Here is a 27,851-nt window from a genome sequence, read left to right as displayed (position 1 = left end):
AATATAACATTGTTCAGGCAAACCCTCAGGCAAAGTCTTTGCTGTAACAGAAAAGTCCAGATGACATTGTTGGGTATCTGCTGCAAACCAAAGAACTCTTCCCAAATGCAATGCCTGTAATTAAATGCACCATTTAAACAGAAAGCAGAGCAGCAAAGAGAGATGCATGCTTACTTTTAGCTGGCTGAGACTACTTCTGCAATCACCTTGTTCTTACTCATCAAGTCATTAAATTGCTTAATATCCAGTGGACATCAAGGAAAAGTTTCCATCAAGCAGTAGAGCAGAAAGTGTATTATTAGGCTGCATACAATCACAATTATATAAACACCTTATGAGACCTCTTCAACCACATGTTGCCCTTGAAAGTTTAAGATCATTTCAGAGAAGGAAAAAACACTGAAAAATGTGTTTAACTTACACATGTGTGTCCTACACTTGCAGAAGTCCATTTCCATGGACTCTTCTGGGTTTTTTTTAGAAAGATACAGAACTAGATTCCCAGGCCTCAACACAGATTTGCTGAGATGCTGCCCCAGAACCAACATGAGAGGTCAAACCTCGAGGCACTGGCTCTTGACCTCCTTTTGGACTCACCCCCACTGCCAGCTGTATGGAGAGCAGTCCAGGTGGGCACTCTTGGACCAGCCTCTAAAGCACCCAGGACTTCAGCCTCCATCTCCTTCAGAGTAAATGACAACTGGGTGGGTAAGAATACCTGTGCAAAGCATTGTTTTAGGACTGAAAAATCTTTTACTGTAGTGTTGTAGCACCAAGAGTCACCACTGCTTTGGTAAAGGAGTTATTCTGTTTTGTAGCTTATCAGACGAGAGGAGATAAGTGAGCACTGCAAACAGGGAAAATCCAGGGCCCAAGCACTCACAGCTCCCATTAAGTTCAGTTGCAGTAACACTGCTGAATTTTGTATAAACCTTGGAACAAAGGGACAGTAACTATGCTAATCAGAAATATTTTCCCTAGGCAAGAAGAAATGATTGAAGTAACACACCACAGCAGACTGTTACAGTCTTTTGGTCCTGACAATGCTGTATTGAAACAAAAAAATCATAGTCCTTAAAAAAAATTCTTTCATACCCTGGCATTTAATCTCCAATGTCAATAGTAAAGCTATAGAAAAATGAGTTTAATGGGCTCTGTGGGCACTCAAGATCAACTGCCAAAGAAGAAAGGAAGAATTACGTGGCGCACTACATTCCTTTTCTGCATCTATCACGTAAAGTTATAGCTAAACAATTTCCAAAAAATACTGCAAAAGGAACTTCACACTTCTCTCGGCAGATTTTTAAAGACTTAAAGGAGATCCACCAACAAAGATGATTTAATTGGTTTGGTACCTATTTTTCAGATTGGTTTCTTATGAGCACTGTAAAATGCTTAATCCATCCTGCAGAAGGTTGCTCAGTCCCTCTGAAGCACAGTTTTTAAGCAGCAGATGCCTAGGGGCACTGTTATTTGATAGGAGCCTAATTTATGAACGACATTCAAGGCTACAGATGTCAGCTGTATAAAGACAACTCCCTGCAATCTCTCTCTGTCCATCCAGAACTTGAGATGCCAAAGCATGCTGAAATTTAAGATGTTCTTCAGTGTCTCTAGAGGTATACAGAGAAAGAGGTAGATGCCTTAGAATACTTAATCTTGTGCTGCAATCCCTGGCTTTGGGATACTGAGCAAATGGTTTTTTATCTTCCATTTTATTTTATCTAAAGGGGTGGCTGACAAATGACCTACCTCTCAATCTAATATATCTACTTTTGGAAACTAGCAATGTTATTTTTGCCACTGCTGGTTTCATCATTTCTCAGATTAAAAGATGTTATGCCTAAACCTTTTGTTACTAGACCAAGGCAACCAATTTTTCATGTATGATACTATCTGATGGCTTTTCTTCCATATGTGCCAGATATAGATATAATTTACAGGTTATTCCTGCCAGCCAGGATAATAATCTATTATTTCTTGAAGAAGAAAATACTTTTGGTGTTCCAAATACAGTGTACTGGGCACCTAAAGAGTGATTGTAGATTTTTTCTGTTGTCATATCACTAAGATGCTAAAAATCTCATCCATGCTCCTTCCAAACAGCCTAAATTGGAGAGCAAGCTTACTTGTACTTAGCTTGTCAAGTCACTTTTAAAAACTAATCTTGTTTTTTGGAGAACTTTTTCCTTTGTTTTATAATTCATAGCAAAACCATCTTCTTACATGTGTTTGTCATACAGGCTGTCATTCTGAAGTCTTTAAAAAATATTACTCAATACCAACCCTGCCCTCTCCTGCTACAGGAGAGAGACTATTTGTAGTAGTTTATTAAAATGGCAGCATAATCCCATATTAAAATTGCTTTTATTATCATAAATGTCAGCACACTGAAGTCACCATCACTTTGGATGCCTTGGGTTGCTGCAAGGTCAAATGAACACCTAGAACAAGAACAGTTTATATAAAATAAAGTTACACCCAAAGATGACAGGGAGGATTGACTTCCTTGACTGTTTTGTCACTAACCCTATCTAGATCGGAAGTTTTCTCGAGTACAGTGACTAAATAGGGTGTATGTGGTACTCTCAAGGAGTAACTTTGTTCCTAGATGTGTTTTACCCCCTCAAACACCTGACAGAAAGAAGGTGGATCATTCTGCCATTGTGTTACCCAGGGAAGGTGCAATTAACATCAGGTTTATTTTGAAAATGCATGTCAACAGGAGAAAGATGTATATATCAATCTGGTGAAAAAATACACACCCTTTAGTAAAAAATCTTCTTTAGCTCTACTTATTATTACAACATCATTTAAGTGCAAGAAATTATTTTTTAAAATTTTAAAAACTCAATTTGTTTCAAACCACAACCATAAAAGTAAATCATTTGTGACACCAAATAACTTCTTGCTTTTACTTTATATGTATACAGAGAAAAACCGCAGGCAAACCCAAAGCATTATTATTTTTAGCTGACCTGAGCAATTTAGCAATTCAGGTTTGAGGTACAGATTCTTAAAGAGGATTAGCTACATATTGGCTCTTGCCTTCCTAGCAGTGGACACTTTAGTCAACATTTGGAGAGAAAACATACCAAATTTTGTCGCTCTCAAAACATTTGGATGAAACTTGTTAATAGGCTTGGCCTGATGACAGAGGTTTGACCCTACATGCAAGAAATATAGGAACCTGAAGAATAAGTGATTGATATGCTACCTTCAAAACTGAGGCTTGGGATTGCATTTTGCCACAATATTGTACAACCCTTGGCAAGCAACCAGCAGTCTATCCCTCGTTATGCCATCTGGAGGAAAAAAACAATAGCAAAAAAGCCTTGGCACACACTCTGTTTTGGCAAAGGCATATGTGGGAGAATAGCCTACCTGAGCCAAACTGTCTTTGGCTTCTAAGAAGAATCTGGCTGATTCAGAGGCTTGTGACACCTCTCACTATGTTTTCATTTTCTGTCAAAATCACACAATCACATCAATCTTCAAAATAGCAGCATATTCTCAAATGCTATACTATTCATGCCCCTTAAAGCTGTTGGATTCATGACCAGATTCCTGTTAAAATCCAATTAGATTTCCAGTTTAAGTTCAGAGTGATCTTGGGAGAGTCGAAGGATGCAAGGGATCACTTGCTATTGTGAAAGCAAAAAAATTTTTAAAGGGAGAGTATTTTTTCTTAATTCTCAACAAGTCCTTGAATTGTTTTCCAAAACTTTCCAGTAATCACTGAAATTTAAACCTAAATATTTAGCAGCCAACCAAAAGCTTTTTGGTTTTTTATTTGTTTGCAATTGATGCAAGAGGAGGAAAGGAGCTGTGTGCTTGGTCTTATACTCTTGTGTAAGGAAATCTTGGGGGTACTGCTTCAGTTCTCAAGGGAGTAAGGGAGCCCTAGCTCTCTGATACTCATTTAAGGCAGGAGTGTGATCATGAAAACAGGTCTGCCCTGTTTTGCCTCATCCTCTTGTTTCAAGCTGATGATGACCCTTGGCTGTGCTGATCCAGGCTTTTGACCATGAGGCACATCTGACTAGGGAACTGATCAGACTAAAAATCATCATAAAGTATTAATGAATGCATGGGTATTTGTGTGGCAGTGCCAGCTTACAGACACACTGGCTCTAATTTCCCAGATACAAAGAAATGTTTTCCATCTTGATCTCAGGTAGTAGTATTTTTCTCAGCTCTTGAAGCACTCATCTGCAAAGACAAGGCACAAGCTGTTGAGGAGGAGCAAGATGACCCCCTTTCTCCTGCTCTCGCTCTCCCTGTGAAGGAGGGGACTGTTAATCCCCCTCACTCACTGAGGGGTTCCTGCCTCCTGGGAGGGCCATTTCCTGGCTGGAGGTGAGGGGCTGCCCCATGGTGCCCTGGGGTGACCCAAGGACAGGCAGCCTTGGCCCTGCCATGTGCCCAGCGGCACCACTGCTCCCCTATCTGCTGCAAGTGGCATGTGTAGCAAGGGGCTGAGAGGGAGGGAAAATGATCTGGAATAAGGGTTAGGAAAAGTAAAAAATTATTGGACTTAATCTCAAAAAACTTGCTATATGGAGTTTAATTGATCCAGCCAGTGCATGGCAGTAGGAACTGAAAAGAAGTTTTGACCCAGCATATTTCACAGAATCAATTAATGCCTCACTGAAAAGGTGATTTGCAGTTGGCATTTCAGGCAGCCGTACTGCCTGGCTCTGGAATTATTGTTGTATTGTTGTTCACACAAAAGGAAAATAAACTCAACCACTTGAATTCCTTTTCCCTGAAATGTATGTCTAAGAATGTAGCTTGAAAGGGAAAGTAAATGGCAGATGGCAGCATCTTTGCAAAGTACACACACTCTGAGCTATACAGACAGGGAAATAATTTTTTTCAAAGAAAAAGACAAAGGAAGAATGAGAAAGAATAACAAAGCAGTGAAGTTCTCATTAAAAGTACTGGAGTAGCTTTTGGTTACATTGTTACCACATAGACAAAAGATAATCAAAAAGTTATTTACATCCCTTTGTTTTGTGGCATTACTCTTCACTGCATCTAGCAAGAAAGGTTTTTCAAGAATAAATTGAAATTTTGTGCACTTAGATCATTTGTCTTCTCACCTTGAACCATTCCCTATGGGGAGGCTTCACTCTGCAACCCAGGCAGGATTGCCTGACTTCCTCTGTGTACCCAGGAAGGTTTAGCCAGACACCACCTGCCTCTCCAGCAGCTCTTGCCCCACTTCCCTGAGACTGCCAGGAAGTCAATCCTTTTCTCCCAAGCAGCAGGACGAAGCACTACTGATGTTTGCATCAACTTTCATGCTTCCTGCCTTTTTCCATGGAAAGAGCATGAGTTTTTTAAAACTTTAAAAACTCAATTTGTTTCAAACCACAACCATAAAAGTAAATCATTTGTGACACCAAATAACTTCTTGCTTTTACTTTAGATATATATAGAGAAAAACCACAGGCAATCCCAAAGCATTATTATTTTTAGTGAGTCTGAGCACACCTGCTTCCTTGATGGACAGAGTGCCAGTGGAGACAGACCGTGGCTGTGTCATCGACTGCAGGCCCACGTCAAGCATTCCATCACACAGCAAAGGAGGGTTCCTTCCGCGGCCGTGTGATCTCACAACAGTTGGCCTGACAGCTGCTTTACTGCATTTCTTTTCACTTTTGCGTCATGCTGCCTTTGATAGCAGAGCAGCTGGGAAATAAATGGAACCAAAGATTGCAGACTGCTTTAAACTCTCTTTTGTTCAAGAGATCTTTCAGATTAAAATAATGCTGAAAGGAGACTGCTAGAAGTGAGAAAAGGGCTTAGGATGTTGAGGGAGCCCTATACAGAGTTAAAACAAGCTCAGGAGAATCCCTGTTGTTTCCAGCCACCTTATGAGCCAAACATCTTCCTCCAGAGGTCTAGGTTCACATTATTAATATAGCAATCTCTTCTGATTCTGCTCAAAGACTAAGCACCCCCAAAGCCTGGAAAATGATCAAAAGGGGAGTTTGATCTTATGCTGCTTCTATAAAAAAAAGTCTCCCCGAAGAATGTCTCTCTGTTAAACTACTCTATTTAATTCTTACAACCCTGAGGTATGTATCAAGATTTGGACCCTTAAATTGCTTAGCATATTTTATTACTGTATTTTCTGCCTCCTTGGGGTATACAGCTGCTCAGTGAGCTTGTGTTTATAGAGCTCTTGAAGGTCCACAGATGGAGAGTGAAGAGAAGCAATCTATATTTTTACACTGTATATTCATGTACCCTCTTTTTCCTTAAGGCTTGGCCTCAAACACATGGATAACTAAGGTTTCATATGATTCCCTTGAGCATAGTGACAGAACACATTTACTGTTTATTGCCACAAAGTTGATTTCTATCAGTAGTGCACTACATTTCCATCCAAGCAGGATCCAACACATCCCAAAGAAAAGTGGGTGATAAAAAGAGAATTTTTTCTGTTGAGCTGCATCAGAATCAAGGCACAAGACACCAAAGCAGAGCAACCTCACTGTGGTCTTCAACACAAGGGGAACTGGAGGGGCAAACATCAGTCTCTTCATTCTCAGGACCAGTGACAGGATCCAAGGGAATGGCACAAAGCTGAGTCAGGGGAAGTTTAGATATCAAGAAAAGGGTTTTTACCTAGAGGGTGGTTGAGCACTGGAATAGACTCCCCAGGGAAGTGTTCACAGCACCAAGCCTGACCAAGTTCAAGAAACATTTGGACAATGCTGTCAGGCACATGGTGTGACTCTTGGGGTGTCCTGTGCGGGGCCAGGAGTTGGAACAGAAAACACTGAGCAACAATGTGTGCCAGTTGCTGCATAATCCTCTCTGGAGCTGCCCTGTAATCACACACTTTACCTGTGCCACAGCAGAGTTTCAGTAAGAGTCAATATGGAGGAGCAAGACTGTTTTCTCTTATTTTCAACTCTGAATATAGTTGAGGTCATCCTTTATGTAACAGTTCTCTGCCTTTGTTTTGAGAAATCCTTCAATACAGACAAATGAGTCTACATTTATACCTACATCAGCCAATGCAATTACAGGTGGAGAAGCCGACTGGAGAGTTTCCAATTGTTCTGAGAAGTTTTGGTTATGCTTCCATAGTCACAATAGGAAAAAGAGAAAGTAAAATGTGCTATCAGCATAATGAGCCCACAGAAATGGCCCCTGTTACATTTAGTGACAAACAGACAAGCACATATGCACAAACATTAGGAAGAAGTTTGTTTAGCTATATTCCTAGTTACCAGTCACTGCACGCACTCCTAATTAACAACGCTCACCAACAAAAGATGTAACAAATCAGTTAGTATTCCTGACTACTCACACAATATTTGGGATTTGAAATTTATGCTCCCTAGTGAAAGCTTTAAAAGTATATATGAAGGACATCTCTAATAACATAAATTATAAAAGTAAGTTGAAACAGGAATTCAGCTTTACTCTTTACCAAAATGCAATTCTTCCTGCTACTTTATCAGATACCTAAGATTATCAGACATATTCTGCTCAGCTGGGAGATAACAGTTATTAACAAAGAAGTTCTTACAGAATGTTCATCAGTAACACTTTGCAAGAAAACTTCCTCAATTTTTACTTTTAACAATTCTCATAGAAGTCAGGTTAAATTCCAATCTGAGCACAAATGGACAAGCTGTTTTCTTGTGCTTTCTACAGAGACACCTTCCACTGAGATTAATACACAGTTTTCACAATTCTCATAAAGGAGATACAGTGGAAAAATAAAAAGGTTTTTGAGCAAGAGGGTGGACTAGGCACCATAGTGCATATCATAGCTGATAACCCAGAATGGGTTTTCAGTTTAGCTAAGTAGGCAGCAACCCATTCATGAACCCAAACAGTATTTTTCAAACTTGTGTACCAGCTGAGGCCACAATTTGCTGCACTTTTGAAATACCATAGAAGAATGAGGACAGTTTTACTCCCATGGATCCACCAGGATATGTATTTACCAAATAACTACAGCATGCACTACTTTATTTGATTCATCCAAAAAACTCCAGTTACTATGAGCCCATTTTTAAATCATGCCACAAGAGAGATGGCCTCTTGTGTTGAGTGAATATTTAAGTGTAATATTGCCCAACCATCTATTCAAATGCAAGCTTCAGAAAACTAAATGCTGACAAATAGTCTGGGGTCATGTCTGTGAAATGCTCCATATGTGCTAGCTGAAAGAGTCTGATGCTAGCTTGCTCTCAAATGTTAATAGCTTTGCAAAAACAATGCCCTCTCTTCTGCAGCAGAAATTTTTCTTGTTCAATCCCCAATAAAAGTAGGTTTTGATTTAAGTTTGAGAAAAAACCCATCTATCATTTAGTTATGACAAAGTGAAAAGAAACCTGTTCCTTCATTCTAAGGCAATTATATACAGCTAAGAGCCAGAAGTGCTGGTCTTGAGCTACGCTGAGATCAGTGGGCCTGTGAACACCTATATTGGCTGGTGGCCACACCAACACTTCTGCAGAAAAGTGCCACTCCAGGTATTTAACGCGAACATCTAAGGCAGTAATTCCACTTCTTTCCAGTCAAAGAGCAAGGAAGTCCCATTTTCCCAACAGGCCTATCCCTTCTCTGCAAGGTAACTTGCTTGGGAAGCCCAGGAAGAGCTGCAGGTGCTCTGTGTGGCAGCTGGAGCAGTGTGGGAGAGAGCCCCCAGGAATACCAACCAGCTGGAGGAGAGGGCGCACAGCCAGCTGCAGGCAGCCACCGCCTGCCCGGGACAGCTGAAACTGTGTCTCTGCCAGACTTAAGGCAATGCTTTCAGAAAGCCCTGACCAGGAGAGCCCAAATAAACTGAGTAAACTGAGAGATCTCAGTCATGACTAACCAATTGCCTAAAAAAAAGAAAAAAAAAAGAAAAAAGTGTATGTCTAGGAAATGTTTTTCACATATCTGAGAATAAGTCATCTGGCTGAAGTATGCACTGTATCTTCCAAGTTGAAAACAAAAGTCACTCGTTTGGTTGTGGCATTTTTTCAAGTTACAGTTGATGTGACAGACATGCAATTTTAAAAGCAACAGCCTGTGTTAAATTTATCACAACTTCACAATGGGATTTAGAAACCTGAAGCTTGACTTATAAACAGCTCATGGGGACAAATGCCTTGCAACATAGCTTCACATTAATTACAGTAATCCAAACATGAAAAAAACTGTACTGCAATCTGTTTGTACGTGGACAGGTCAAGGCTCTAGGGACTCCTCAACATGAAGAATATTTCCAGGGAAAAGAAAGAAAAAAGGCCACATAGACACAGTGTCACAGTATCCAACAGTTTCCTTGGATATCTGATAATACCTAACCTTTTCCTTACACAGAAAAGTTAAATCTATGCTATTGTATGATCAACTAAATTCACTAATTACAAAATTTTCTAGCCTCATTGCTGTGGAAGAAATGGGAAAATAACATGAATTCTAGCTACTTTTCAGCCTTAAAAAGAAATAGCTCTCCAAGAATCACATGTAAAGATACATAACAATTACAGTAAATACAGGTATTATACAGATATGCCTGAGACATTGCAGAATCTTGCCAGTTACTGTCTATTAATAAGAGGTTATAACAATGTATTTATATATAGCTGTTTCCAGCCTGAAGCATCCCCAGTTTTGATGAAGTTAAAAGCCAAGTTCCTCAAGCATCATGACTGATACCTTAATGAGCAGGCTCAAAACTATTTTAGGACTTTTCCCAGTAAATCCAAAAAGCTTTAATTGTTTGTATTTTTCTTTCAATGCCCCCAATAGCATGTGAATTATGGCAAGTAGATTCATTATCCAACTTGATGAGTTATCATCACCACAGACACTGTGATTACAGGTGTTTCAGTCTTCACGTAATTGTTACTCCTCCTTTTTTGACAAAGACTAATTGAGAATAGGAGTGCCACTACGGTAGGCATTTATATAATCAAGGCCACTGTCATCTATTCTTGGTGTCATAATCCAGACCACAGTTTCACGGCATTGCTGTGAATGCAAAGGAAACATAATAGTGAAATTTAAGAAGGTTAAGACAAAGACAGCAGTACACTTGATTTCAAACCCTATTACTCAAAGGTAATCTAAGATATGGACTCTTAAATTATGTACAATTGTTTCATGAGTAATAAATATTCTATATTAAAGCAGTTCTAAAGGTTTTCACCCTTGAATTTTTTCGAAAAACTGAAAGCTTCTTTTCTTTTTTCCTTGTCCTAAACTTTCACTAGATGTAAACAATTTGGTAGTGACATGCACTAAGGAACCTTGCTGTAAGATTTTGCACTAGAACACAGCACAATAGCTGAAAAAAATAACAGTCGTGGCTATGGTAACCCAAAGTGAAACATGTTATTTGCATCAGTTTATAACCATACTGAGATGCAATTTACACATTACCAATGTAGCAGGACATGATTGGTGTAATCACAAATCACCTATCACATCATGAAGCCACGAAGTGTTTTTTAAATGTTTCTGAAAAGCATTCATGGGGAAAAATGCACAGATCTGGCCCTTGACATCTCATGGGTGATTTAAAAGAAAAGATAAAAAAAGAAAATAATAAGATTTCTGGTTTAAAATATTCTGTGCTTTCATTTTATGTTTTTAATTTCTTTTCTCTCCCTTTTAGTTAGTGCAAACGATATATGCTTAAAACGCCTTCTACTAAAGACAGCAGCAAAACTCCCATGAACTGGCTCCAGGTAAATCACTTGCAATCAGCATTACAGCAAGACAACACCTGACTGACATGTCTCAAGTTCTAGTATTATTTTGAGTTGAGTAAAATCTAGCTTATAACCATTCTAGATTGGTATCTGACCAAGCATAGCTGATTTGCTAAAACTTTAGAAACCTATCCATCATACAGACAGTCCTTGGGTCTGTCTGGTCTGTCCTTCCATCTCCTTCCACATGGAAGCAGCTGTGTGATACCACTGGTGACTAAGTGGTCATAGTCATTGTATGCTCATGACAGAGAGACTCGGTTTTAAAATACAACCAAAACAGTAAGAGGGCTACTGGAAATGTGCCAAATGGGATAAAATCCCATTTCAATGTCAAGTGAATATCATATTTTATAAAATAATACTTTTTTTTTTCTGGTTAGCTCAGAGGAAGCAGGGGGAAAATTTCAGCATAAAAAATACTTCCTGAGCTGCAAAACTTGAAGGGGAAGTTATAGCTATAATGCTCCTGATGCACAAACCAAGCCAGAGAGAAAAGCTGCTCAAACCAACAGTGAGATCCCATCTCTATATAATGTCCTTCATGACAAGCTCATATTTCCTAATAAGTAATGTATCCCATTCCCCTCAGTCATGGTAAATCTGGTGGTTTTGTTAATCAAAATATTCCTAAGTACTTTTTTCAACAGATTCATTGTCTGCAATTGAAAATTGCACTTGACAGCTTAGTCATGGTGGAAACTGTTTACTTTTTAACTTGTAAATTATTTTGCTGAGAAAAAAATAGTTGTGTAATTTGTTCTTAAACATGAGAAAGCAAGCAATGAAATTGTAGTTTAGTTGTTTTATGTAGGCTGTTTCAGCACATCTTGAAAACAAACAGATAATCCTGTTTTTATAGAGATAGATTCATTGAAAAAATCTAAAGTGGAAAATACAGAAATGTAACTCAAGCAGATTTACTTTCATGTAGACAACTTTTAAAAGACTACAGTAGCTCTTTAAGGATTAGGGAACTTTCAGTAGCACAGGCACATTTGCTGAAAATTCTATAACTTTCATTTTCCCTAGAGAAGCTTTTGGTAAAATTCCCTAACAGACAGTACATTTTTACCTTTTGTTCACATTAGGAGCAGGTAGTAAATATTGAAAAATAATTTATAAACACCACATTTATTTCCAGAGATCAAGTATTCAATTTAATGATGAACTGCAATAAAAACTATGTGCAAATCAGCATTCACGAAAAGAGAACTGTTAGCATGAAATTTGCACTTATGCAAATACTTACTTTCACATTCAGGTGCTGCCTAGGGTAAAGCCTATCATCAATGTGTCTGTGAAGAAGGAATTATTCAGTAAATATTTGTCCTCATTGTCTTTGAGGGAAGAGAAGGGAAGACAGCCTCTTTTAACATATGACAGCTATGAGCCCTCTGAATAGAAGAATTTATTTTTCTAAAAATCATGGACCTGAAATGAATACTTGTACTTTCCTCCCTTCAGCCCAAGCCTGTGGCTTCTCCATCTGTTCCAGCCACTTTCCACAATGCTATAGAGAAGAAGGTCTTTCTTTGCAGAACTGATTTGGTTTCAGATCCATTACACCCAGGCAGAAAAAGCATTTAGAATATTTAAGAAACCTTAAATGAAGTTCCCAGAAAGGAGGTTGCAATCTCCTGCTAAATTACCTGTGCCATCTGTCCAGAATTTCCTCCACAAATTACTATGAAAACATACAGCCTAGAACATAACAGATCCCCAGATTTCCATGTAGATGTGTTCTTAATGTTCAATATAATTATCTTCTCAACAAGATTCAGTAATAATCACAGACTTTTCCTTAGGTAATTTAAGGACTTCATAAATGGTGAAGACATTTCAGCATCTTGGTATATATACAGATGAAAGCCATGATCACAGAAAACTTACAAAAACGTCTCTTCAGGGAAAATGAGAGGAGTTTGCTACATTTACTAAATAATTTAGCAGCTGTATTCCTTGTTTTTTCCAGGAAGGGAAAAGGTACATTTTGGCAGAGATGCACAGTGTTAATTTGACTCAGTTGTGCTCTGCATAACAGACTCCTGGGTGTCAGGATGAACAGCTGTGATCTCCCTCAGCTTCTCACCCAGGATCATCCCCAGGACTCAGCATCCTGACTGCCTGCACTCAGCACCTCCCTCAGCAGTAGTGACATGGTATGGATTACAATTGTGACAACCAGCCAGGCTTCAAGAGCTGTGGTTTCTATCATGGGTATCCACTGTGATCTAGATACCTTAATGCAATTTACATTTACATTTACACAGGACAGGCTTTCTTGAAAGAAAAATCAACAGCCTCTCAGCAGAGACAGCAGCATTCCAAAATATTGGCAAAATATTGCCATGATGAGTAACGTTTGCTGAACTCATTTGGTGTCTGCCTGAAAATTGCTCATGAACAGTTAACAAGATTCTCAACTGTGCTCATTATCTGGAGGATTATTCTTGATGTGCAGTCAGCTCATAAAAGGTTTGCTGCAAATACAGTCCTCATCAAGACAATTACTTACAGAAGTTACACAGTACAGCTTTCTGTGCTCTGACTGGGCGGCTTCTCCGGCTTGCACAGCATGGGCTGTGAATAGTGCAATTAAGCCCACAACTTCGTGTCACAGTACTGAAACACAGTGCTGAACATTTGCTTTTTGCAATCATCTATCCTCAATGCTTGAGCCTTTTATTACTTCTAGTAATGACTATCAGGTTAGAAAAAGGGACAGATTGAATTAAAACAATTCTATAAGCAAGGATCCAAGAGCTTAAACACTGCCACTGCCCTGCTAGAAAGCTTTCTTTCACTCCAAAGAAGACAAGAAAGAAGGTGACAGCTTCCTTTGCCTGTGTAATTGCCCCCAAATGTGATAAAGTCTATTCCAACAGGCAAAATCCAAAGCTGATAAAAGCTTTCCACTCTCCCTGTGACATCCTATATGCTCCTGGTTAGAAGGTCTTTGAATTTCAACACCAAATTCAAGAAGATCATGGCACAACTGAAAAAAAAAGTCATCCTTATAGTGATGATATACTGAATCCATTATCAGGACTAAAATACAATATATAAATTAATTTGCTACACAAATATTGAAGGGAGTTTTTACTAATAAATATTTACTACTGGTGACGTTAAAAATATTCTGAACAACTTCTGGGCAAACTGCTAAAGGAAGTAAAGTAACATGGGCATTGAAGTGTTTTCAGTTGTTATTCTGATCATAGTGATCTTAGTTCACATACATTATTACTCCTCTTTTCCAAATGAGTAATTAACACAAATTTTTTAATTCACTACAATTTGAGTACATTAATTTTAGACTCTGATTTCATTCCTTTTAAGTCACATCCTTGATATACAAGTCCCACAAGGCTGTAAATTTGTTTCAGGTCACAACATATGACAACAAAAAGGTTTGCTGTCACAGACTTTGATACTGTGAATAATTTTGCAAAATTCCTAGAATTATTCCTATGTTGCAGGTGCTTGTTTAGGATCTTGATTAATTAGCATCATCTTTAATAATAGAATTTGGCAACCTCTGAAATTCTTGTCTGCTAAAACATCACTAAGTAAGTATTTCACTGCTTAGTTCATATTTCTCTGCCTAATCAAGCTAGGTATTTTCTTGTCCGTGCAAGCTAAACATTACTGAAATTACTGGGCAGGACCAATGTTACCAGAAATAATTTGTAGGAGCATTTGCCCTGTGGCCAAAAAAATACACAACATAGCTACTTATCCAACCCCCTCTGTGATACTACAAAGCAGAAGAGAGATTGGTCCTGGAGGCAAAAATAATCTCACCTAAATTATAGACCAAGACTTCTCAGCTAATTTGGTATTGTATTTACACTATTTGCCAATTTTGCTTACGCTGTTTTCTTTCAAATCTCTTCCCCATGTGTAGCAAAAAGCTCAAGTAAAGAAGGAACATGAACTTTAATTTTTACATCTTCATCTCACAAGAGCTGGAATAGCAGAGAGACTTCCTGTGAGGAGGAATAGGAGGGAGCTTTCGTTTTGGTTTTCCCCTCAATCTTCCCAAAAAATAATTAAATTTAAAATTTCACTCATCAGAAAACTACAGCCAGCTCACTCTTAACCACTTCACCTACACTTTGCTCAAAAATTCTGCAGGGTTGGTGTAAAACACTCCAAACCAAAGCACACCGTGTCAACTCTTATTTTTCTTTTTAAAAGGCAAAGTAAACCAAAAAAAAAAAAAAAAAACAAAAACAAAAAAAAAAAAAACCACCACCAAGTACACAACAGAAAAAGAGAAACCTTTTTCAGGAAACAGCAATCCAGGGGCCAATACAAGAAACATTCATCCCACATAGTTACCTACAGATTTCATATCTGAGAAAAAAATTCCCTACAAAAGCTCAAAAAGTTTCTTCAAAATGGAGTAAGGCTTTTATTGCTTCTAATCCTTTCAGAGCACACAAGATTGGATGTCACAGCCATGACATTGCTGGACTGAAAAGCTATTTTATGTAATTTTGCAGTTTGTAAGAAGCATTGGTTACAATTTTCCTTTCCCTCAGATATCTGCACAGTGCTCATGGTAACTAATGCACCTGCCCTTATGAGGGAAAAGAGGTAGGACATCATACACTTTTAGATAATGCGATATATAGTTTCCTAAAATAATACATCATATGCAGAATATTGCATTCATTTGTGAGACCTTAATGCTGGAGTCCATTAAACACACTGACCTACATATCTCTCACTCTACATCTCCAATCAATGACTGCTGTACTTCTTTCTTTATTAACACAGTTTTCTAGACTTTACACTCTTGTCTTCATTACATTATGGCTTTTTGCACTTGGTGGTTTTCCTCACTGGCATTGCCAGTGGGAGCATTAGCAGAGCTTCCCAGTGAAGCCAGAAACAAAACCAACTTACCAGATCAGGGATGGGTTTTGCCTTTCTCAGAACTGTATCACAGCAGGTTGATAAAGCATGATACATCTCCTCTCCAGACATTACAGTAGCACCTGTGTATGTATTTATCACAACTGTATTTATTTACAAGGATGTACATGTGTCTGCCCTGCCAAGATCATTGGGTTCTGCAGTCCTATGGAGCAATTAAAGGTCTCACTTAAATGCACTGCTCCCAAACATTTGCTGCTACTGCTTGGTAGGAAAAGATCACAAACCCTGAGTCCTGTGACAAGTAATGAAGGAGATCACAGCCCACCTCTACCTCATTAAATTGCCCCAATTATAGGGCAAAACCAATTAAAAGTGATGAAGCTCTGAAACAGGCAAAAAATTCACATTACCCTATTTTGTGAAAGGGAAGAGCAGTAGGTGGGTTCTGGTCATTAAATAATTAAAAGTGCATTAATGAAGACTAGCTTTTAGACTTTATGAGGAGATGACAGTCTGTATAGACTTAGCAAATGTTCAGGTTGTTTCTCTGCTGTTCTTAAGCCTCGGAGTGAAATGATGACACAGGGTACCTAACTGTCCTTTCACTCCGATTGCCTGCCTAGAGGGGCGTCTGGCTGCAACGTGTCGGTGGTGTGAAATCAGAGAGGACATTTCTAAGACAGGGCTTCTATTTTTTACCTGAATACATATTTTGTTCTAGCCAAAGTAAATGTTAAATATTTCAGAGACTCTTGCAGAGAGCTCCTCTATTGCATGCTTCTACTATCCTTTAGCTCTGAAGTAATGCAACAGTAAAACTCAGGAAGGTGGAGCTTACAGGCACTCTTCCAGCTACTGATGTGCCTTGGAGGAGTCAGCACTGAGCTGGCAGGCTTGAGGCAGCTTGTCTCATCCACAAAATGATGATAAACAAAACTGGTTCCCAGCAAACTTGCTAAGAGTAATGGAAGGTTCAGGGCTGGCACATGCCCTCGATCCAGGAAAGTCTCAAAGCTACCTGATGCTAGAGGCAAGACTGGAACAGCACAGGATAGGGCTGCCAGTGCAGGAACCCTGCCTGTCCAGGCAGGCAACTCTCTGCACACCAGCCAGCGAAGTGCCACCATTACTAGGCTGCCATGGTGATTTATCTTTCATGGTACACAAATGATGTTTGCTCATTGAAAGACTGGTCTGGGGGGAGAGGAGAAGGAAGGCAACAAGTATAACTGAACTGTGTTAATTTATTTTTAGAGTTTTACGGAGTCTACTCGAGTGCTGATCTTTACATGGGTAAGACAGCTTACATATCTCTCTCTCTTCTGTACCTTTCCCAGTCAGTTCCATTCTGTCTGATTTCCACCAAAGTGTGTTCTTGTTAGCAGGAAAGACATTAACATTTAGACCAAATTAGATTTGTAGGTTTTTGGGTGCATAGCTGCCACAGATGTTGTCGATCCTAGAATAAAGTACACTATTTTTCACTCTTTAAATAATTTTAAAATGTTCCATAGCACATTTTGAAAGACTGGCCAGAAGAAATTCTAGGAAGCAAGAAAATGCTCAAAACCATAAAATTATTTTCATATACCTTTAAAATTATCTAAATGGTCAACATGCTATGCACACTTTCTTTCTTTTACTTAAAACCATCTGCGAGAAACTACCAATTATAAAGGCATTACCTCAGTTACGCTGCTCTATTCCAGTATGCTATTATGCATTTTGATCCCTCATGAGAAAAAAAGGAATATCTGAGAAATGCATTAAGACACTTAGCTTATTAATGGCCAACCATATATAAGCTCATTTTTCTTGCCCTAGGCTTTTATAATCTCGCAATGGAAAATTTTTCTTCATATTTTTCAGAAATAACAGAAAATTCCAAGAAATGGAAGCTGCTGCTAGTAAAAGAAGAAAAGCTGAGTACCATCAGGGTTAATAGCTCCTATTTGAGATCCATGAATGATTACAGAGTTACTTTTCTATATCGAACTTTCAAGTTTCATTAATAATATGCTGCCTCTCCAGGATACAGGTGCACTCACCGTACAAAGGCTATTTGTTCATCACATGAAATAGAAGAGCTAGAGGAACAATGGCTTCAAAGGTCTCATGTTTATACATTTTGACAGTAGTTTGCTGGGCAAGCGCTCTTTGGTACTTAAGTATAACTCGTCCTACTTCTTCCTACACGGGCCACAGACAGGTCAGTAGCATATCCATAGCCAGAAAAAACGTTTCCTTTGGCAACATAAGAACTCGACCTATAAATCCACATTCCTTTGACTTCCTTATCAATGAACCCAACAAATGTGAGAAGAACGCCCCGTTCTTGGTCATTCTTATCAGTACGACTCACAAAGAGTTTGATGCAAGGCAAGCCATTCGAGAAACATGGGGAGATGAAAACAACTTTAAAGGAATTAAAATTGCCACACTGTTTCTTCTTGGAAAAAATGCAGATCCTGTGTTAAATCAAATGGTAGAGCAAGAAAGCCAAATTTTTCATGACATTATTGTGGAGGATTTTATCGACTCTTACCATAACCTCACTCTGAAAACATTGATGGGGATGAGGTGGGTAGCAACATTTTGTTCAAAAGCAAAGTATGTTATGAAGACAGACAGCGATATTTTTGTAAATATGGACAATCTTATTTATAAGCTGCTCAAACCTAACACCAAGCCAAGGAGAAGGTACTTCACTGGTTATGTTATAAATGGAGGACCAATAAGGGATGTTCGCAGTAAGTGGTACATGCCCAGAGATTTGTATCCCGACAGCAATTACCCACCCTTCTGTTCAGGCACTGGCTACATTTTTTCAGCTGATGTAGCAGAACTGATTTATAAAACCTCCCTTCATACCAGACTTCTTCATCTTGAAGATGTGTACGTTGGACTCTGCCTTCGGAAGCTGGGCATTCACCCCTTCCAAAACAGTGGTTTCAATCACTGGAAAATGGCCTACAGCTTGTGCAGGTACCGCAGGGTGATCACAGTGCACCAGATAACACCAGAAGAAATGCACAGAATTTGGAACGACATGTCCAGCAAGAAACATCTCAGATGTTAAGATTTTTACAAATGTAAATACCTTTTTTTAAATTTTGGTTGAGTTTGGTTATTTTTTGACAAAGTGATCTGCTGATTTACAGGTTAAACTGTGGGATATTAACTGTGAGAGGATTTTTAATGACTGATTTTTCATTCTCGCTTTGACTACTGGTTTACAAACTTCAGGCTCTTTTTCATAAGGACATTATGCCAACTGAAAGGATCTAGAGTCAAATCTCAGATTTTGTATATTATCATCTATTGCACATATCCATTCTTGCATCTGTGTGTAAAAGGACAATAATAAACTATTATGAGCTGCTTAACAATTCACACCCCAGCCTCTGAGATAAGACTCAGGCTTCTAAGAAATGAAGAATTACAAACATACTTTTATTCTTTTTTTGACGCCCTACAACCATCTCTATTTGGAGCATTGTTAATAAATTAAGCAGTATACATTTGCACTGAACTTATACACCTACTTTGACATGTGTATTTTACAGTACATATGTAATTCCCAAATAGCTTCCTAATGGCGTAATAGCAGAATTTAGACAGGTAAGAACATCAAAGTTTCATTGGCCTTAGAAACAAACCCACACACTGAAATATACTTTCATCCATAAAATAGTATTTCTTTAAATTATTTCAGAATAACCCATTTCTTTACACTTCCTAAAATAGCCCATAAAATATGTAACACAATTTAAAAATGAAGTAGAATCTGTAGGTGAAATAAGACAGGAGAGATGTATGAAAAACTATCTTAAAAATATATGGGAAAAGCATGAATATCTTAACTTTTCATTTCAAAGCAAGGCACTGTCTCTCACTAGTATCAATGGATTCTCCATAGCAATATATAATTATATTGAATGCAAAAAGTGTCAATAAGCAGCATATTTCTTCAAGATCAGTCAGTGCACTATTTACCTAAAAACAAGTAACACAAAAGCAGCTTTTTAAGGGGAAGCTTTACTTTTTGCTGCAGTACATATAGGATCAAGATTCTAACAGATTTTTAATGGCATAGAAAAAAAGAATTTAGTCAAATAAAAGGATGCAATCAATTTCTGTTGATTGGACAACAGAGTACATAACAGTTATGTACACATTTCACAGCAAAATAGAGGGCTTTTAAAGAAAAACCTATTAAAATCCCCCAAAATCTAGCCTTCTTAAAAACCTTTTAAAGCCCTCAGTTTACTCATCACAGTCAACACACACTGAGGCCCCACTCAGGAGATCCCCTGGACATGCAACAGAAATCAAGTCCACAAGATTTATTCAAGTTTCATAATGTGCTTATATGTATTTTGAATATGAATGTTTATGAAATGTTATGAAAACTCTTCAATAAATTCAGGCCATCTCTATTTGGTACCACCTTATAACAAAGAGGTGAAATATGATACTGCTCAGCAAGCAACTTGGAATGAAGAACTCACACAAGTTACAAAAAACCAAATCTCACCAAATATATTATTAGCTGTAGGTTACTCACACCATCCTCAGCACACACAAAGTCTCATTCATTGCAGCTGGCATTATATGTAACATATGCAAAACTGTTAAGTCTGTATGTTATTCAGGATGTGTATAAAGTTGTCGGAAGTTAACTGAAGAAGAATTTAAAGGGAAACTTTGACCTGATTTTGCCATAGATGTACACAGCACTTTACAACAGTAACAGAGGAATGAAGATGCTACCCTAAAAGGTTTGCAGTTTCATGGCAAATTGTTAGTCTTGTTCACAGATGCAGCACTATCATTTCAAAAAAAATTACTTGTAAATAAGGTAAAGTGTACCTGGCCTCTAAGTCACGAGCAGGAGCCATCTCAAGCAAATCAATGTCAGATCTAAAGGTGAAGCTACACAACAGGCAGCCTAGGAGTTACTGTTAACAGGAGCTTGTGTACCCTTCATAAATAAAAATAACCCAAAACAAAACCCCAGTAATTTTTATAAAAACACTAAATCTCTTGCAGCGTAATTAAGAGTTATCCTTCGCTAGTCAATCTAGTCCTTCTTAAAGCTGCTATGTCCTATCAAACTCAGGACTCCCAAGGTACAACTAAAATTGTGTACGTGAATATATAACATGCAGATTGGGTGAAGTTCAGATTTCATTACACAAGTCCCACAGTATTCTTGTTTATGAATGGAAACGAGGGTGAAATTCATGCCCAGCCCTTGGGTAAATCAGACAGCACAAGATGCCATCCTACCCAGAACACACTTTGTAGTAATTTGAACCCACAGGCTGCAATCACTTCTGCTATCCCTCTGCACTGTGTAGTAATTTGGGGGTTCTGAATCACAAGCAAATGGATTTGGTTGCCTTACTTCTGCTGATGCTTCTGTGGCCTTTGGTTAGTAATCAGGAGGACAGCAGGGCTCCCAATCCAGATACCTCAGGGCTCAAGTAGCATGGCAGCCTTGAATTTCTCCTAGTACAAGTAGACTTGCATTAATAATTGCAAGGTACACCTTGAAAATAGTATCTGAAAAAATGTATTTCCTGCCATTTATAAATAGATAGACCTTCAACAGAAATGTAAATGTTCATCTTGAAACTGATGTACATATTTCTAAGGCATTTTCTTCTGTATTCAGCTGTATATATGTGTAAGTCTGCTTGCTATGTAGCATTCTGTTATGCATGGAGCTGAGTGAGGCATTATATTTGTCCAGTGTTTCAAGAGCCTTAAGCATGTGTGCCCTAACTTTTGAATGTACAAGATACTTTTTCTTTTGCTGTCAAGTGAATTGAAAACAACACAACAAAAGCCTAATTTTCTACTTCTATTAGTTTTCTGATATCAGACTTCACTAGCTCGTTACACTTAGATTTATTGTTTTCTCTTTGCTCAGAAATTTCAGTATTGGAACCTGGATATAGAAAGGTAGCAATACATCTACTCATATGGACAGCTGTCCCTTCCAGTCAGTAGTATTTGTGCCATGTGGGATACTGTTAAGAAACAAATGTTTTCAATAGACTTCCTTTACTCAAAAAAATATGTACATTACTTAAAGGTCATTTTGTTTCATTGGGCATGGGACAAATGACAACTTGGTTATACATGCTGGCTTCTAGTCACTTCAAAAGTGACTGTAATCATATTTTGTTTCCAAAATGCATATGAACAAAGCACATTAAGCGAAGCAGCTGGGGAGGAAGTGCCTCTCTTTAGGAGGAATTTTTTCACAAAAGTGTTTTTTCTTTTTTCTTTTGGTAAAACCATGAGAGTATTTAAACAGAAGTCTCAAGGTTCATTTTCCATATTTCCTAATAATAATGTTAAGTATCAATTTTGATTCTTTGAGATTTTTTTTGTCTTTATAATGTAGACAGCAATGGCAATCTGTAAATGAAGAGTGTAATTAACTAGAAAAGCTTGTCAACAGTAACCGAACTTTAGGTGTATCATTATATATGACTGGCTGTACTTATGTATTTATTTGTCTAAACTGTATATATTGTTTTATCTATAGTGTCTGTAGGAGTGCATTCTTTTAGATTAATGTATTATTTACAGTTTTGTGGGATTGCCAGCAAAGCTGCTAATCAAGATACTATTTTTTTGTATCAATGTCAAATAATAATAAAAATCAAGTGAAAAATTGAAGGTGCCCTGTAAGTTTTCTTCTTCACTTCTTTCTAGAAATGTAAACTGTATTACCTGAAAACACAGTATCAGTGAATTGGCTCATTTTTCATGAGGAAGAATATTGTGCTGTAAAAGCAGATTTTAAAAAAAATTTGAAAAAAATAAACAAAACAAAATATTACTTTTATTCATCATTTGTGCAACAACTTCATCAAGCTGATGTCCACACAGATCAGGTGTACTACTTCATCTGAAGCCAACGATGTAATATTAATGCAGTCATGGCAATGTCAGGCAATATAATAGATGGGTTCATCCTCTGCTCTGCCCTATTCAGCTGCTTTGGCATCCCCAGCCAATGAGACCCAGGTTTGGCCGTTCTAAGGTGGCAAAGCTTTTTGACACCCTCAGCATGGCTCTTCTGCTACTTGCATGGTGTCTTAACATGTGGGCTTGCAGCCACCAAAAGCTGCACACAGGAGAAAAGGAGAAATGCCCCAAACCCCACATCTCATAAAACCACAAGTTTGAGGTTGCTGTGTGACCACCAGGGTCACACATACAGAGGGAAGGGGTCCTCCCCAGTCTCTCATAGACACATTGACCCTGACAGAGCCTTTTGCTTCACCCCCCGCAGAAAAGCACCAGAAAATCGGTGATGAATCACAATCTGAATGCACCCAGATAACCCAATTTGTCTCCTAACACAAAATATTAAAATACTGTTTTGTCTCTCAGGAAGGTCTTGGCAACTTTAGGGTCCTCATATCAAAATAAAAGCGCAAAACAAAATAACACAAAAGTAGGAAAAAGTCCCTTTTCTTGTAAGAACTAGGGAGAAAAAATTCCTCTTTCCATTCTTCCTTTTGCAGTTTCTTATATAGAACAAAATATCTAACCTCTTTTCCACTGGCTTTAGAGCTCAATGCCCAAAATTCATTCATGAAATGGAGGGGGAAAAATACCCACCCCTGAAAAGAAAGGTAGCTTTTGCATACCAAAGTGTATTTCCTTTGGGTCACCTGTTCCAGAAGTAGTTGAAGCCTGCAACAGAGTCCTCAGGCATCCCAGGAGTGTCTGCAGCAACACAGCAACCTTACAAACTATAATGAGATGCCTTAAACCAACCAAGAGTTTCACATACAGTAAAACCCCTCCAATCGTTTTCATCTCCCTTGTTTCCACCGAAGCAGCCTAATTGCAACACTTACATGGTGTTTAATTAATAGACAGCTTGGAGATATACAGATATTAGCACTAGTAGGGGGTAGATTTCATGTAGCTTGATTATTAATTTCAAGCATTCTATTTTCTCATTTACTTAATTGATTGTCATAGATTTCCAGTGAAATTTGCACTGCCCTAAGTGAAAAAGTATGTAAAAAACCTTCTTAAAACTGCTGACTCTGGCCTATTAAAGCAGAAACACACCAAAAAAAGAGATCTGTATGGCACAGAACACTGTACTGAATAGCATCTGCTTCCTTTTCTCTTGTTAAAGATACGAATTTATGAAATGGCAGAAGAGGAGTCATCTGAGGAGAAAAAAAAGAAAGAATGTACCTTATTTATTTAACCACACCTGCAATTAAGTTGTGTCAAATATCACCTCTGATGACTTGCCTAACACAGGAAAAAAATCTATTTTTCTGCTAGGTCTGCATATTAGCTGACTACATTATATCTCTGCCTCACCTGAAAGAGCCAAGAGCAAGAGGCATTTATTTGCCATGCAAGATTTATCCTTGAGCACTTATTCTGCAAAGGCAGCATTACATAACAAGCTGGACAGAATTAAGTGCAGTGATTTCGTAATGCAGACAACTTTTATTTCGGGGAAGCAAATACCCCAAACTTGAAGTGTGCTGGCTAACAGCTACCATATCCGCATCTATCAAGCATCCCTTTTTTCTTTAAGAGCTCCTTTCTCTGGCCTATTTTCTAACATGACCTCTTTCTTCAAAGAGAAATGGGATCTCTAGGTACCTTAGGACAGCAGTAAAAGCAAGGCGGGAAGCAGAGAGCACCCTACAGCATCATTACAAGCCTTTTCCTTGATTTACAAAAATCACTTAGCTTCACTCTGTTCTTCTGTACTTTTAATCTGCTTCAGTCTGGTACATTTCCCTGTTATTTCCATCACTCTTCCCATTTTCCTTATGTGATTTTACATAGTTCAGCGTTCTCCCATCTAAAAGAAGTAACCATTCCCACCAGCCACAAAAATAAGAACCCAGTGTTTTTGTGAAGAGTTTACAGTCCTACACTGTCTCATACCTGGCAAACTGCATTCAGCAAGTTTCAGGGCACAAGTAGCACTTGAAGTAGTTCCTTCAAGAATCTTTTCTTTGATATTGCCTCTTTTAGGTATATGGAAACAAAAGATCTATCATCTTTCATCTTGCCTCTGCCTGCAGAGATCATTATCACAAGTCTAAGATTGGCTTTTTTTCCCTTACTCCTTCTACTTTCCTCGCATAACGTTGGGTAGTTCATCAGAATTTAAAACAGCATTTTTTCATGTTTCCCTTTAACTCCCACTTAATCAAGTATACTTTATCCCACAATTTCAATGTTTTAACCTTTTTAGCTGCTTCTGCTCTCTGTGTTGCCTCCACTCTCCTCATATCTTCCTAATAGTCAGACATCTGGTATTGAATCTATTACAAGAGTATTTGCATGAAGCCTGAACACAGCAGTACTTTTCTCTGTCGCTGTCTGAGGTATCAAGAACTGCATTATTGGATTAGTTTCACCACACAGGACAGCTTATCTTACTACTATCACATACAAAGCAGAAAATGAACTTCTGCTAGCATCTGGAACAGACAGTAAGTCTACAGGGCTACAGCAGCTATAGACATGGGAGGTGTTGCAAGGGAAACTTCCCAGTCTGCCCATGCCCGAGGCTCTGGCGGTCGCACTCCCAAGGCCACACTTCCACAGCTGGGACCGGGGTAACGCAGAAACGGCTCAAGCTGGTGCCTCCGAGGAGCGTCCCTCAACAAAAGAACCCCTGGGCTTTGATCCCCTCAAGCGCCAGCGCAGGAAAGTCTCAGCTCCCGCAGTGTGCCCGTGTCCATCCCCGGCCGGCAGCACCGCCCTCCTGCCCTTTGTCATGCAGAGCTGGCAGCTCACGGCCTCTTCTCTCCCACCCAGAGCTCAATCTGCAGCTTCAAGCCAGTTACCTGCACCTGAGTATTCCTCAACAGCTGTCTGCACATAGCCCTAGTCTTTAAAAGCATGCAGTTAATGAGTTTTACATAGAACACCATTTCCCCTCACAAACGCCACAAAAAGGTCCAGAGCATTCAGGACAAACTCTTCAAGGTGCACCGAGGCTTTATATAATGTTTACCATCACTTTGGCAGGATGGGTTATGAAATGAAGTATTGCTGCCTCTGGAGAGTGGTATCCCGTACGGATGAGGCTTACTGTACTTCCCAAGCACCGTTTTATTCTAAGCATATCTGTACTTTGAACTAGTAAAGCAGTTGATGCCAAGGTTGATGATAGGCTGCTGTAATTGGTCATTAAAAGGCAGTATTATTTACTGCCTTTTTTCTTGGATTCAGCATTTCTACACAAGGGGATAAAACTAATGGGCTAGAACAAAGAATATATACAGCATGTAATTAAAAGCACATTTTTAATAGGGGAACACACATGCACACAGTGCAGGTGCTGTCACAGAAGTAGAGGGTATGGAAATACACATTTTAATTTGTATTATACTGCAATTTAGCTGTTACTTCAAACAGATGGGTGAGTTTTGCAACATTTTTAAACTGATTTAATTATTTGCAAAGGTATTGGCTTGTGTTAATTGGTGCAATAAATTACACAATGGTTCACAGATTCCATTAAAAAGGACTTTGAACATGTAGTACCTATCGGAAAATAAACCGAGCCTTGCAAGTCAGTATTTGACAAAACAGTTACTGGATGTTTGTTTTATCAGTGCATAAACAAGATCAAAAAAGCCCACCATTCACACAAGACAATGTGCTTAACATGATAGATAATGATGCGTAATTGTACCTCAGAGACAGGTGAATGTTGGAGACAATATATCCAGCCATATGCCTAGAGGAATGATCAGACTAAGTAAATGTAAGTGGGTTACCCCTACTTTTCCCCAAAAAACCCCACTAGTTGTGTGCAATTTATCTAGTGCGGGATGATTACTGTCACCCTTCTTTAGGACAAAGTCATTTCCCGAAACATGAGACATGGGGAAGAAGTTCCACAAGCACAGGTAATAGCTTTTGAAGTATCTAGGCCTCTACTCTAGTCAATTTAAGGTTTAAGCTCCAGATGTTGCTTCTTGTCTTGAACTCCAAGAATTTCCAAAATCCCCTAAAGGCAACAAGTAGAAAAATGTCTAGCCTGTTAAGTACCACAGAAAAGTACACCTGTATTAGACAGCCAAACAAACTCTGTAGTAGCAGTAGTAGGAAAGCTTTCTAGTACAACCAGGCAAAAACCTTGCAGGATCTTTGGTTACACTTTGGCATAAAGTTTACACTGGGAAAGAGCACATTTTACTTTGGAGAAAAGATGATGGTGGCCCAAAGTGTTACATTTTAGGATTTCTAGGAACTAAGGAGAGTAAGGAGAGTGAACCTTTAGCAGACAAATGTACCTCATTTGTGATAAATCATCTATTTCCTGAACATTTAAAATGAAATGCTTATAATTTTTTTTCATGGTTTTGAAATTGCTGTGCTGGAAATGTCATTGGAAACAAGCTTGCACTCTTACCTTCTGCTGAACACCAGAGATACACCGCTTCAGAAGAGTACATTATGTTTTATTTGAATGCTGGGACAGACTAACAGTAAGTAAACTAAAAATCATATGAATTGTCAGTGTTAATACTACCACGTGACCATGTTTTCCCTTTCCACCTCTGATCATCAATAACTTAATTCTTTTCTTTTCTATGCCTTTCATTTCAATAGCACCTAACAATTTATTATTTTTTTAATGCATCACAATTTCTGCAAAGCTGCATTTTGTTTAGGTGGAAAAAAATGCTTAATGTAATGCAAACTTTTAAAAGAAAAACCAGAAAAAATTGCATCTGGAAAATTGTACTTGCATGCACATGGCTGGCTGGCAATATGAAATAAAGAAATAAAATGAGAAACATTTGCTTTTTCCTCAGCAAGTACTGGGAGGATAGGTGACAGCTCATGAGGAGAGATTAGGGCAAACACCACTGCCCTTTCCCAGCTATTACTTTTACTAGTTGTGCTGTTGTTTGAGAGCAAGAAAACCTGATCTAATCAAGACTGAGTGTTGGACCAGAAGACCTTTAAAGGTCCCTTCCAATCCAAACTAGTCTATGGTTCTGTGTTACTGCACCTTGCAGGGGGTTGGACTAGATGACCTTTTAAAGGTCCCTTGCAACCCACACCATTCTATGATAGGAAGCAAAAAGAACATCACATCATCACCACCCACAGGTGAAGAAACTCCAGACAGGAGAAGAAACAAAGGAGCCTTATATACAAGGACTAGACACAAAAAATTTG

The 27,851-nt window shown here is 38.5% G+C and overlaps 1 protein-coding gene and 1 long non-coding RNA gene across 12 annotated transcripts in view; one reads left to right on the top strand and one right to left on the bottom strand.

The window, feature by feature from the left end:
* Positions 1 to 22,328, top strand: part of B3GALT1 (beta-1,3-galactosyltransferase 1) — a 187,289-nt gene extending 164,961 nt beyond the window's left edge. For 6 of the 11 annotated variants that reach the window (XM_048308908.1, XM_048308913.1, XM_048308909.1 and 3 more), the window contains 3 exons: positions 10,646 to 10,718; positions 16,887 to 16,925; positions 17,502 to 22,328. In XM_048308908.1, the coding sequence (XP_048164865.1) occupies positions 17,731 to 18,711 (981 nt within the window). In that variant the 5' untranslated portion in view covers positions 10,646 to 10,718; positions 16,887 to 16,925; positions 17,502 to 17,730 and the 3' untranslated portion in view covers positions 18,712 to 22,328. Of the gene's footprint in view, positions 1 to 604; positions 705 to 10,645; positions 10,719 to 12,717; positions 12,905 to 14,224; positions 14,315 to 16,886; positions 16,926 to 17,501 lie in introns of those variants that run through there. The other 5 variants (XM_048308917.1, XM_048308919.1, XM_048308916.1 and 2 more) reach the window with 4 other exon arrangements.
* LOC125328372 overlaps positions 1 to 27,851 on the bottom strand; it is a 185,467-nt gene that overhangs the window by 152,971 nt on the left and 4,645 nt on the right. The gene's annotated exons all lie outside the window — the stretch shown is intronic.

This window comes from Corvus hawaiiensis, chromosome 7 (genome assembly GCF_020740725.1).
Source record: "Corvus hawaiiensis isolate bCorHaw1 chromosome 7, bCorHaw1.pri.cur, whole genome shotgun sequence".
NCBI classification, from domain to species: domain Eukaryota; kingdom Metazoa; phylum Chordata; class Aves; order Passeriformes; family Corvidae; genus Corvus; species Corvus hawaiiensis.
Note: the sequence above shows the minus strand (reverse complement) of the source record. Positions and strands in the feature narration are given on the sequence as shown.